Source organism: Haematobia irritans, chromosome 4, assembly GCF_050003625.1.
Source record: "Haematobia irritans isolate KBUSLIRL chromosome 4, ASM5000362v1, whole genome shotgun sequence".
Taxonomy (NCBI): Eukaryota; Metazoa; Arthropoda; class Insecta; order Diptera; family Muscidae; genus Haematobia; species Haematobia irritans.
Window position 1 is genome coordinate 80,159,146 of NC_134400.1, and position 13,985 is coordinate 80,173,130.

At 33.9% G+C, this 13,985-nt stretch overlaps 1 protein-coding gene across 1 annotated transcript; it reads right to left on the reverse strand.

Annotated features, from left to right (window-relative positions):
- Window positions 1–430: 430 nt before the first annotated feature.
- On the reverse strand, window positions 431–3,714 carry LOC142234305 (uncharacterized). The gene is given in 5 exon segments (XM_075305405.1): window positions 431–978; window positions 1,046–1,211; window positions 1,270–1,641; window positions 1,705–2,269; window positions 3,454–3,714. Coding segments are annotated over 5 exon segments (1,578 nt in total). The 5' UTR covers window positions 3,486–3,714; the 3' UTR covers window positions 431–535.
- Window positions 3,715–13,985: the final 10,271 nt, after the last annotated feature.

A 13,985-nucleotide genomic window follows, 5' to 3' on the forward strand; every position in this document is an offset into this window, starting at 1 on the left:
TTTCAAAGTATCATTAAACAAACTTTGATATAGTTTGTTGTGCTCTTCAATCAATAGTTGAAGCTTAATTAATGCGTCATCATCAAAATTTGGTAATAATAGACAATCAATTATTTTAATGAAAAGGATTAAAAACTTATAAACAGAATCATTTGGTTCGACAAGATCGCCAATCATAAGTAGTACAAAATGGGAAAAAGTTTTCATTTGCTTAGCGCTCATTTTAAAATTAGAGCTTTTTATATGATTTTTTGTTACAGCGGGACAAACATTACCAATTTCTGTTTCGCCATATTGAAACATTTGCTTGCGATAATGTTTTATGTTTTCCTAAGTGTTTCTGAAATCTATATATGTTATGAAATATTTGATTACAGTTTTGTTCATTGCAAACAAATTTTGATATGGGTGGAAGTCCATGGTGTTTTTTTTAAATGGGTTATAAGTAAAACCGATGTTAAGTGGCATTTATGACACAAATAGCAAGCAAATTTGGGCATTTTTAACAATCTTAAAACAAAAAGCAAAAATCTAATTATTTGTCTAATTTGCTAAGCAAATTTGATACGGAAGGAAAATCTTCAGACTTCAGTTCAAAAAAATATTGCTCTAAAAATACCCACACTTGCTTGCTATTATGGGAATAACCAATTTGAAATACATAACTTAACTTAATTATAACGTCGACACATTTCATTAAAGTGGAGCACTTCCATTTGAGCCCGTCGCAGTACACATAAAAAGCTGACATATTTGAAATATCTTCACCTACCGCAATAATGTGAGGCTGCAATGACTGTTTTCTGCTCGCGTACTCTTGAATGTTAGTTTCAATTGTCGGCATAACATCGTTCGGTGTAGTTACAAGCATTATAAACTCTGATTGGGCGTCAGCAATTGTTGGTTTATGGGTTTTGGTCAGACGTTGTGGTTGAAGAACAGCATGGAGCAGCAACAAAACAACAGCATATATAGAATCTGAAAAAATTATAAAAAAGAAATTATTTATTATTACATACATTTTAGAAATTCTGATTTTTTATACCATTTGATAAATTTTTTTCACCAAGTTTCGAAAGTAAAAGCTCTCGACTGGCTTGGTCTTTAACTTCTGTTGCTAAGACAGGGAGTATTTTTTTCTTGAAGCTGTCCAACTTCAAAAATAGCCGGTTGCCCATACCTGGATGCATTCTATCAAAATCAATGTCAACCTATTAGAAATAAATATATATTAATATTCAAATAAAAAATTATTTATTTATATCTTACCAATTCATAGCCCTGAAAATCATTGTAGCGTGGCCAATCTGCCAGTAAATTCGAAAGAGAGCCCTTATATTTGCTTCTTAAACACCATGTATCCAACCAAAATTGTTTAACTTTTTCCCAAGGAGTGCAGTTATTAGCAAGCCAACATTTTTTTCGAATGCATCACCTAAATAAATGATATCGTACAAGTTAAATATTGTCAAAAGGACAAAGTAATACGACTGATAAGCACATACCATCAACATCATCTACATCAGATTCTTGTGTAGTTGGAAAAGTTTTGTTTTCTAATTTGATGGTGTTGGCCCAACGCGAGAACAATTTTCCGCTGGGATTCTTTTTCCCTTTTTTTCTCTCCATAAAGTAGAATTCCTAAATTAAAATAATAGATTAGAATTATTTTTTTAGTTATTGTTATCAAATTCAAGAACTTACTGGGGTTTCTTTAGGAAATACTTTGGAAATTTCATTCGCCCACCGCCTCATTTCGGAATATTGCATTTTACGATCAGAAGCAATATAATTATCCACAATACAATGAGTTAAAGATGTTTGATTTCTGCTATCCAAGCAGCCATTCTTTTCTTGGTAAGTCAACACAAGTTGTCCTTTCACTGTTTTTTTCAACAACTCAACAAGATTGTAAGAGGTCGAATTTTCAGAAGAAGCAGATTGGCATGGAGTGCATTCTCTTGATTTAGAAATTGACACATCTTGTGACAGTTTTTCAAGCCAATTGAGAATTCTGGAGTTCACCGATAAAGTGTCTTGGTCACAAATGAATGGAATGTTTTTTTGTTTCCGCCACTCCCTCAAACCTGCCTTAAACTTTATACGCTCTCCGAAATATTTCTCATCCACTTTATCAAAAAACAAGTCAACATCTTCAATTTCGGTTTTCTCGAGCACGAAATAGGAATTAATTCCACGCTCTATCAAAGTTGATATTATTTCATTCAACAAGCCCCAAGATTTAAAAAGTTCCACTACTTCATCCATCCTTGATTGAGAAGAAATAAATAAATAAAAAAATAAATAAAACTTTGAAGAAATTTTCTATAGAAATAAAATGTTAACAAAATTTTCTATAGAAATAAAATTTTGACAAAATTTTCTATAGAAATAAAATTTTGATAAAAATATCTACAGAAATAAAATGTTGACAAAATTTTCTATAGAAATAAAATTTTAACAAAAATATCTACAGAAATAAAATGTTGACAAAATTTTCTATAGAAATAAAATTTTGACAAAAATATCTACAGAAATAAAATGTTGACAAAATTTTCTATAGAAATAAAATTTTAACAAAATTTTCTATAGAAATAAAATTTTTACAAAATTTTCTATACAAATAAAATTGTTACTAAATTTTCTATAAAAAGAAAATTTTCTATGGTAATGACATTTTGACAAAATTTTCTACAGAAATAAAATTTTGACAAAGTTTTCTACAAAATCAAAATTTTGTTAAAAATATCTACAGAAATACAATTTTTAACAAATTTTCTATAGAAATAAAATCGATACACTGAAAAATAGTGCACCCACCAGGAAGAATACTTTCTGATCATTTTAAAAAGTTTTGAAAATCTTTAGAAAATGTTAACTTAACAGTGTTACAAACGCTGGTATCACGCCGATATCATAAAAATAAGTAAATATTTGTCAACAAATTCAATTCAATTATCGGATGAAATTTGTTTCTCTTGGGGCCTCCGGAGGTCAAATCTGAGAATCGGTTTATATATGGATCTGAGGATCGGTTTATACGCTCACGCACACTCACAATAGAAAAATTTTACTCACGCACGAAAAAAAATCAAGGCGCTCACGCACCCTCACGAAGGAATTAATTTTCCAAAACTCACTCACGAAAATTTTCTTGGCCCTCACACAAACAACAGAGAATTGTTACAAATGCACGCAAAATTTTGTGAGGAATTTACGCAAATTCACGTCTGCCAAATTATATAAATTCATTCGTTTAGTACACAACAATTGTTAATAGTGAAGAAATTTTAACATTTATTTAACATAAACTCCTTTCAAGAATTACTTAGCCTCTGTGTCTTTGACTTAAAAAATGCACACAAAAAAACTGTATACTGACACAAAAGCAACAACGTGCATACATATGTATGTATAAGGCGCAGGTCGTGACGAAAAAACATTTGTGCTTACCTAGAAACTTTGTCACAAGCCAACGCTGGCATATATGTATATGCACATTTGTTTAAATATGTATTAACTTTCTTTAAACTGTACACTTATGTAATTATGTTTTACAATTTCACTTTTTAACGCCTCAAATTCTTTTTTATGTATATTAATTTGATAAAATTCACTTACATTTTACAACACGAGGAACTAACACAAATCGAAGCACTTCATTTCACAGCTCAAAGTTGACTGATTGAATGTTCTCTTCTTACTAGTTTAGAATTAAAATTGGCTGATGCAAAAATAAACTACCGTTATTTTGATGTATGTATACGCATTTTAGTAGAAGAAGAGCGAATAAGAAGTTTTCTCCTTATTGTTAGTCGATCTCCTTTTCAATAAAATTAAGATGACACTTACAAAAATAAGAAGTTTAGCATCTTAATAATAAGAAGGTGATAATCTGTTACAAAAAAGAAGTTTTTCATCTGATTATGCTCATATTAAGACGAAAGAAACATATTTTTAAAAGAACAAGAGCAAATGAGAAGTTATCTTCTTATATTTAGCCGATTTTCTTTTCAATGAATTTTAGATGAAATTCAAGATAAAAATGAGAAGATTTTCTAGTAAACATTTCGTCAATCTTGTCCCCTGTCGCTCTCCTTTGTCACCAAGTTTTTTTAAAAGTCAATCTCCTTATTTTTAGGTGACATTTTTGGCTCTGTGCAATATAAGCCATTGGACATGGATTGTTTTCGTCCCCATCGCATTTTATTTTATATACTACATTCGATTTGTCTTCCATTTTTATCTTAGTTTTAGTTTTGCTGAAAAGGTCATATATCGTTTTGTTACACTTTTGGGCCAGTTTGTACTTGTCCTTGTTGTATATGTTTGATTCTTCAAATCTTTCCGAGAACGCGAGAACAGCAACATCTCAATAAAAAAAGTAATGAAAAACAAGTATATACGGCCGTAAGTTCGGCCAGGCCGAAGCTTATGTACCCTCCACCATGGATTGCGTAGAAACTTCTACTGAAGCCGATGGCAAGGTATCTTAAAACTTCCTAACAACGTAATATATACCACATAGTCCATACGTGGTATATATTAAACTACAAAAGGGTCGATGAAATACGTATATAATTAAGTTTAAAGTTTCTATAGAAATAAAATTTTGACAAAATAAAATTTTGACATTTTCTATAGAAGTAAAATTTTGACAAAATTTTCTATAGAAATAAAATTTGGAAAAAAATTTCTATAGCAATAAAATTTTGACAACATTTTCTATCGAAATAACATTTTGACAATGTTTTCTATAAAAATAAAATTTTGGTAGATTATTTTTGGCTCGAGTGGCAACCATGATTATGAACCGATATGGACCAATTTTTGTGTGATTGGGGATCGGCTATATATAACTATAGACCGATATGGACAAAATCTTGCATGGTTGTTAAAGACCATATACTAACACCACGTACCAATTTCAACCGGAACGGATGTATTTTGCTCCTCTAAAAGGCTCCGGAGGTCAAACCTGGGGATCGGCTTATATGGGGGGCTATATATAATTATGGGTCGATGTGGACCAATTTTTGCATGGTCATTAGAGAACATATACCAACACCATGTACCAAATTTCAGCCGGATCGGATGAAATTTGCTTCTCTTAGCGTCTCCGCAAGCCAAATCGAGGGATCGGTTTATATCGGGGCTATATATAATTATGGACCGATGTGGACCAATTTTTGCACGGTTGCTAGAGACCATATACTAACACCATGTACCAAATTTCAGCCTGATCGGATGAAATTTGCTTCTCTTAGAGCAATCGCAAGCCAAATTTGGGGGTCCGTTTATATGGAGGCTATACGTAAAAGTGGACCGATGTGGACCAATTTTTGCACGGTTGTTAGAGACCATATAATAACACCATGTACCAAATTTCAGCTGGATCGGATGAAATTTGCTTCTCTTAGAGCAATCGCAAGCCAAATTTGGGGTCCCTTTATATGGGGGCTATACGTAAAAGTGGACCGATATGGCCCATTTGCAATACCATCCGACCTACATCAATAACAACCACTTGTGCCAAGTTTCAAGTCGATAGCTTGTTTTGATCGGAAGTTAGCGTGATTTCAACAGACAGACGGACGGACATGCTCAGATCGACTCAGAATTTCACCACGACCCAGAATATATATACTGTATGGGGTCTTAGAGCAATATTTCGATGTGTTACAAAAGGAATGACAAAGTTAATATAACCCCATCCTATGGTGGAGGGTATAACTAGAACACCAGCATTTTTCATTAGTCCATGACCTCAAGCCAAACGAATAATCCCAAAATTGTAAATTTTCAAAGGTCAACTAACAAAACTAAACGAAAAAAATTAATAAAAGTTTGCCTCTTACACAGAAAAAAAGTAAACTGTTTTATAAGGAGAATGGATAACGTCGTACGAAAATTGAATTAAATTATACTCCACATTTTGAGATTTCCACAAAACATTGTTAAAATCAGCAAAGTTTAATGCCCTGGTGTACTTTTTAACTACAAGCCTCTCATATGTTGGAAGACACAAGTACACACAAAAAAATAAAATATGAATTTGTACATAAATTGGTACACTTTTAATAATTTATGGACACTTTCATAAAATAGATGTACGTTTACGTAATATATTTTTGCGTAAATATTTGTTATTATAAATTATTATCTTTTTAATAATGTGCATGAACTCTTTCATACAATTTATGAAACTTTACATAATATATCCAAAATACTGGTTTTCTCTTAGCATGAGAGAGCCACTATATAGTGTTACTCATACAAACAATACAAGCATTCTATACGAGACAAAAAAGACAAATATAGCGTTTTTTAAGTTTACACGTGTCTTTACTGTGTTTGGTTTGTTCAGTCCAGTTTGATTCGCCGTCGTGATCGGAAGATTATTTATTACTGGAAAGGTTGATGAAATAAAGCAACTTTAACCACGCTTCAATTGCTCATGTTTATAATTAAATTAAAATAATATAAAATTATGTTTTCTTGCTTGCTGGGCTTTAACGGATTTTAATAAATGGGCCTATTATGTTTGCAATTACGACAAATGAAATGAAAAGTTGCATTTGATGTATGACGTTTTAATGTCTATTATGAAAAAGTACATATTTTTTCAGTATCGAAATGTATGTATACTCCATTTATAATATAAAAAATTTCATTAAAATTATGTATTCATCCGTACTCATTCAAAACCAGTATTTTTTTAAATTATGAACCGTCTTCATACAATTTATGACTGAATTCATTTGGAAAATTTTTAAGAACACTATTCATAAAATAAATGTATTATTTTTTTTGTGTATATACAGCAATAAGTTCGGCCGGGCCGAATATTAAATACCCACCACCATGAATCAAATTTATTAGTTTCCTTTGAAAACTCTTCGTCGTAGCGGGTTACTTGATAATATATAGAATTTCATGGGGAGCTATACCAAAACATGGACCGATACACACTATTTTCTGCACACATTTTTACGGTTTAAAATACTTCTAGATTTCCAATTTCAGGAAAACTTAATAAATACTACGGATTCTAGAAGTCCCAGAAGTAAAATCGGGAGATCGGTCTATATGGGGACTATACCGAAATATGGACCGATACTCACCATTTTTGGTAAGTATCGTATCCAATTTCAGACAAATTGAAAAAAAAAATCAGTTTCTAGAAGCTCAAGAAGTAAAGTCGAGAGATCGGTTTATGTAGAGGCTATACCAAAACATGGGACGACACGCGTCATTTTCGGCACACCTCTTTGTGGTTGGATAAAAACTATGGATTCTAAAGGCTCAAGAAGTTAAATCGGGAGATCGGTCTACATGGGGCCTATATCAAAACATGGACTGATAATCACCATTTTTAACATACTGTTACGAATTCGATATTTCTAGATTATTAGTTTCCGTTAATTTAAAATTTCAAATTGTAACGATTAGATTACATCATCATTTTGTCAAAATCATCTCTTTATTTTCTAGTACTTTCCTAAACATCTTTTGTGTTCTTAGTTTCTCAATCATACATTGTAAAGTAACCCCTTTTGTTTTGTTATCTTCATTGCTTATTGTTATTGTTGTAGTAATATGAGCATAATCATCTGCAGATAAATTACGAGATACTTGATGGTTGAGCATAATCCGATATGCATGTGCGACATCTGTCACATACTAGTAGATTATTCTAGATGGTTGTAGGCAAGACTATGAAGATAACGCGATATCTAGATTGTTCTAGATGGTTGTAGGCCAGACCAGCGAGAATCGTTAAGAATATCGTTATACAGTACTGTTTAAAGAGTTGACAGAGGGAGCTGTCAAGTCAGTTGTAAGCTAAAATTCAAACAGTACACATCGTTGAGCAAATAAGTGAAACCTGTCAGATAAGCAAATAAATTGTAGATTGTCGTTATTTGAAAAGAACTGTGATTTCATTATCGGGTTATTAAAGACGCCTCTATACGAGTATAAAAACGTAACAATACCTTTTAACGGTCTTAAAATACCTCTCGATTTCTAATTTCAATCAAATTGGATAAAAACTACGGATTCTAGAAGCCCAAGAAGTAAAAGCGGGAGATCGGTCTATACAAAAACATGGACCGATAATCACCATTTTGTATGATTCTAAAATACCTCTATATTTGTAATTTCAGGCAAATTGGATAGAATCTACGGTTTCTATAAGCCCAACACCCCGAATCGGAAGGTCCGATATAGCCCATCTTCGAACTTGATCTGCCTGCATACAAAAAACGAACGTGTGCTAAATTTCAGGACGATAGCGCCATTATTGAAGGCTGTAGCGTGATTACAACAGGCAGTCGGAATCGGAAATCGATATTTCGATGTATTACAAATAGAATGACAAACTTATTATTAAAAAAATGAACTAAATGTAAAGAACAAAATCATTGGCGCCAAATCATGGCCATTTTAACCATACAGTAGTTTATTCTTACTATTTTTGGGAATCGTACGAAAATAATTTTTCAGCTTTAGTTCACATTGAACCCAGCAAAAAAAGGAGCACTATTTTCAGCAGGTTTGTAAGGGAGAGAGGCAATACCAACTGCTTATAAAACAACCGAATCAGCGCTAATTTTTGTGGGCAATGTCCCGATTTATAGAAGCTTCAGCGCTGATATAATTGCTCATTTCAATAACAATATTGCCTAGAAGTGATACTGCATGAATTGGTTGCAATAACGTAAACGAATGATCATAAACTTATTTGATTACTCGTATACGTTATTGCTACCGATACATGCAGTGTGGATGCACTGCCTACTTTATTGTATACCAAAAAGCGCAACTAAATTTTACTGCTGAAATATTTTTTGCTGGGAACTTATGTATACTTATGTATATGTCATTAAACTTTATACCCACGTTTAGTTCATAAAATGTTAGAGACATACTTAAAAAAGGAAAATTTCATTGGGCTGTAGAAAATTACAAAAAAATCATAATTTCATTTATTTTCTATTCACTTAAAAAAATTGAACGATAAATCATTTAATGTTGCTGGCAATTACATTCTAACTACAATCACAAGTTTATTATAAGCTTACAATTAAGCTGTTTATTGCTACCAAAGCTTTCGCAGGATATTACCAAAGTGCGCATGAGGGGATAAAAAAAGCATTCATAGTTGCAATTTGCTTAGGTTATCGTGGTGGCCTGTTGTCTGGAACGTTTTTATACCCTTCACCACTACTGTGGTACAGGGTATAATAAGTTTGTGCATTTGTATGTAACGCCAAGAAGGAAAAAAAGTCAGAGACCCATCGTTCAGTATACCGATCGTCTTAGAATTGAATTCTGAGTCGATTTAGATATGTCCGTCTGCCTGTCTGTCCGTCCGTCTGTCTGTCTGTTTGTTGATGTATTTTTATGTGCAAAGTACAGGTTGCAGTTTAAATCCGATTATCCTCAAATTTGACATAGGGTCGTTTTTCGGGACAAAGACAATTGCTATTGATTTTGGCAAAGGTCGGTTCAGATTAAGATATAGCTGTCATATATATTTATCACCGATCTGCTCATAATTAGCGTGTTTATCAACCGACCTTCTTCAAATTCCGTACATCCGAATATTTACCATGAACTTAATCTAGGCATATCTCCTATAATAATAATTTTATTGTTTAGCGTCCACTTAAAAAATAATATTTATGGAGTGGTATGTCCAAATTTTTATTGGGTAAATGAATGGACTGTTATAAAATATTGATATTTCCCGAAAGGTAAAGACTCGTATGATTCAACCTGTTCAAAACATTTACAACTACCTATCAATCTGTAATATTTTCTTTTTAAGGGCATTATTTTTTTTTTATTTTTTACCTGTAATAGTTATAAGGACCTATAAAAGGATAGGTTAAATGTACAAAAAGGACACTGTTGGAATATCGTTAAGTTCATTGCCCAATTTGGTCATAAACGTATCGCCATAGGCCTTTTTGCTCTATTTTTAGAATAATTCGATAAAATGAAAAATATCGATGATTTTAAAGTTGGGATATCACAAAAATGAATTTCGGAAGAGTACATATCAACCATAAGCATCAGATGAAGAGATTTAGAAGCCAGAGTGCGATTACACAAAAACGTCAAATGGCATGGATATAGTATCAACTATTAAAATTTATCGTTAAAAGTTACAGGTGAAAACTCTTATTTTTAAATAATTTTGTAAATAACTAACTCTTATTCCCTTAAATCTTTAAAATTGACATAATAGGCAAATACATTATATATGGAGAAAGTTTCGATTACTCTAATAATTTTTTGCGTACGTTAGTTAAAACGGGAAAAAACTAGGTTAGGTTAGGTTAAAGTGGCAGCCCGATTAAATTTCAGGCTCACTTAGCCTATTCAGTCCATTGTGATACCACATTTAACTAAAAGTACCTATTACCATTAGCGTAGCTAGACAACTTTCCTAGGGGGGCTATAGCCCCCCTAGCTTAAAATTTATAGACTGAACTAATAGGTTCAATTATTGTTTTATTTCATAAAAATTAATAAAAAAATAGACATCAAAATAATATATAATAAAGCAACTAAAAGTAGTTCCACACTTTTCCCAGCAAAAAAATTGGGATTTGTTTTAAAGGCACAACTTTAAAAGCACTTCCAAAAATGTCCTCACAGAGAAGTTAATTATATTAACTACACAGGACGTTTTTTACTTCAGTTTTTTCATATTTTAATGCGTAATTTTTGTTTTCTTTTTTCAAATAGTTTAAAAAAAGAGTAAGAATAAATAAAATGGTAAAAATTATTCAAATTTTGCCACAAAAATGCTAAATCCATTATAGAAAAATCGATAATTTTTGAAAATATTCAAACAAATATAAAAATTATTATAAATTGATGTTTCGTGAAGCTCGAGGTCTTTATAAATATTTATATAATTCTAACAAAAGGTCGACCAAAAATCAAATAAAAAACGAATAAATAAAAATTATTTATTTCGGAAATTATCACACGATTTTTTAATTCACATTCGAAACACTGAATTCGGATCACACCGTAAGAAGTGATGCAAGTTTATTGCAACGGCTGTTGAAACGGTGGACATTCGTTCTATGACGAGTTCCTATTACATTCATCGCTTCTCCGCCAATTTTTCACCACTTCCGGACCCAAAAAGATCATTTTCACTTCTTTTTTGGCGACGCTTTTTTGCAGCATTGTTAAGATATTAATTTATGAAAGAATAGTTTTAATACCAATTACTATTTTTTAATTAAGATGACTAAACCAGACTAAACAACATAATAAAGGAGCTTTAGTTATTCAATTAAACCATAAGTTCAATTCAAGCTCTATTTCATAAATATCAGACTTCAAACATTGCCATCGGCAACTGCTACCACAACCCAAGTAATTCGATTGTGCATGAAAGTCTTTAGCGGAAGTTTGTGCGGTTGTATATACCTGTTTAATTTTTATAAAAATGTAAAATCGTAAATAGGTTTTCAAATTCTGGGGGGTCTAAGCCCCCTCCCCAGAGGCCTTCCTACGCTTATGCCTATTACATATGGGCACTTCTAGTCTTAACCACTGAAACTTCTCCATTATTTACTTTTGTGGAACCAACCAGATTGCTCCAAAAACATTAACAAACTGCTTAAGTTAACGTTTTCCAGGTCAGCCAGTAATCTAAAGCTATATGCTCCTAAAATTCGCCTACGCCTTACACAAAAAGCAGGACACTCACACAAGAGGTGTTTAATTGATTCCTTTTCCTCCACATCATGACAGCTTATACAATAGTCATTATACTTCACACCTATAGTTTTTGCAAATTCGCCTATCAGGCAGCGACCCGTTATAGCAGATATCAGGAGTGCTATCTGACGCCTTGAGAACACTAGCATATCTAGTGTACGGTTTAAGTTTAAATGGGGCCATATTTGCTTGGTGTCGTTACAACCCTTGCAATTTTCCCATCGAATATTGGCCATCATAACAGCCTTCTCACGCAGTAAGAGCTTGCAGGTGGCCAGAGGCATACCAACAGATTCTAGTTCCCCTGGAATATGTAAGGTAGTTCCTAGCCTTGCTAACAAATCTGCTTCGCAGTTCCCCGGTATGTTCCTATGGCCAGGCACCCATATTAGGTGAATATTGTACTGCTCAGCCATCTCGTTGAGAGATTTGCGGCAGTCTATGGCCGTTTTCGAGTTAAGGAACACAGAGTCCAAGGATTTTATTGCAGGTTGACTGTCTGAGTATATATTAATGCCAATATTTGTTGGAACATTACTTCTCAGCCAATTCACCACCTCTCTTATTGCCAATATTTCAGCCTGAAAAACACTACAGTGATTAGGTAATCTTTTCGCTATTCGAATTTCCAGATCTTTAGAAAATACTCCGAACCCCACTTGTCCATTCAATTTGGAGCCATCAGTGCCCCCGGGGTCTGTGTACACCACGCCTCACTGTTGGGAATTAGAGTTTCAAACTTTTTGTCGAAAAGTGGTTTTGCCAGGGTGTAATCCACTACGTTAGGCACATCTGGCATTACTTTGAGGACCGAACTATGACCGTACATTTTTTCCGACCACAGCGATAGCTCGCGCAACCGCACAGCCGTTGTTGCAGCTGACTGTTTGGCCAAAATGTCTAAAGGCAATAGATGTAGCATGACATTAAGGGAGTCTGTTCCTGTCTTACTAAATGCGCCTGAGATACATAAGCTCGCCATACGCTTAACTTTATCTAAACAAGTCGGTTTCTGAAGTGCCGGCCACCAGACTACAACACCATATAGCATTATAGGTCTAACCACTGCCGTGTATAGCCAATGCACAATTTTTGGTCTTAGTCCCCACATTTTCCCTATTGCCTTTTTGCACGAGTACAAAGCTACCGTGGCTTTTCTCGCCCTCTCTTCAATATTAAGCCTAAAATTCAGCTTCCTCTCCAAAATAACGCCAATGTATTTTGCACACTCACCAAAGGGAATTTCAGTACCCCCTAAGGAAATGGGCCTAACCGTGGGAGTTTTGCGATCTTTGCAGTACATGACTATTTCTGTCTTTGGTGGATTTACACCAAGACCATTATCTTTCGCCCATTTCTCAGTCATCCGGAGAGCTCTCTGTATAATATCTCTGATTGTGGATGGGAATTTCCCCTGACTGCTAGCGCCACATCATCTGCGTATGCCACCACTTTTATCCTTTCTTTTTCTAGAGAAACCAGAAGGTTGTTTATAGCAACATTCCAAAGAAGAGGTGATAGAAATCATCCTTGGGGAGTGCCTCTGTTCACATACCTTTGTATGTTTGCTTGCCCTAGTGTGGCTGAAATACGTCTCTTCATTAGAAGTTCGTCTAACAGCCTAAGTATACCTGGATCAACATTCAGAGTTGTCAGTCCATTTAATATCGAGCTCGGATGGACATTATTGAACGCCCCTTCGATGTCTAGAAACGCCACGATTGTGTATTCTTTGACAGATAGTGAGCTTTCAATAAAGCTGACCAGTTCATGCAATGCGGTCTCAGTAGACCTGCCCTTCGAGTATGCATGCTGTCGTTTCGAGAGCAAACTTGAATCCACGCTAGTTCTAAGATACATGTCTATCATCCTCTCCAGGGTCTTAAGTAGGAATGAGGATAAGCTGATTGGTCGGAAATCCTTCGCACTCGAGTGAGAGGCTTTTCCTGCTTTAGGTATGAAGACAACTTTTGTTTCCCTCCACTTTTCTAGAATATATGCTAAGTTTACACATTGTTTATATATCACCGTCAACCAGGGGATAATTCTTTCAGCCACTGCCTGTAACTCCGCCGGAGTAATTCCATCAGGTCCGGGGGATTTGAATGGTCCAAAGCTATTTAAAGCCCATTTTATTCTAGATTCCGACACAATTTCCTCGATAGGAAATGATCGCTGAGCCTCTGTTACACCGCCGGAACATGGTTCAACCGTCTGATTTCCAGGGAAGT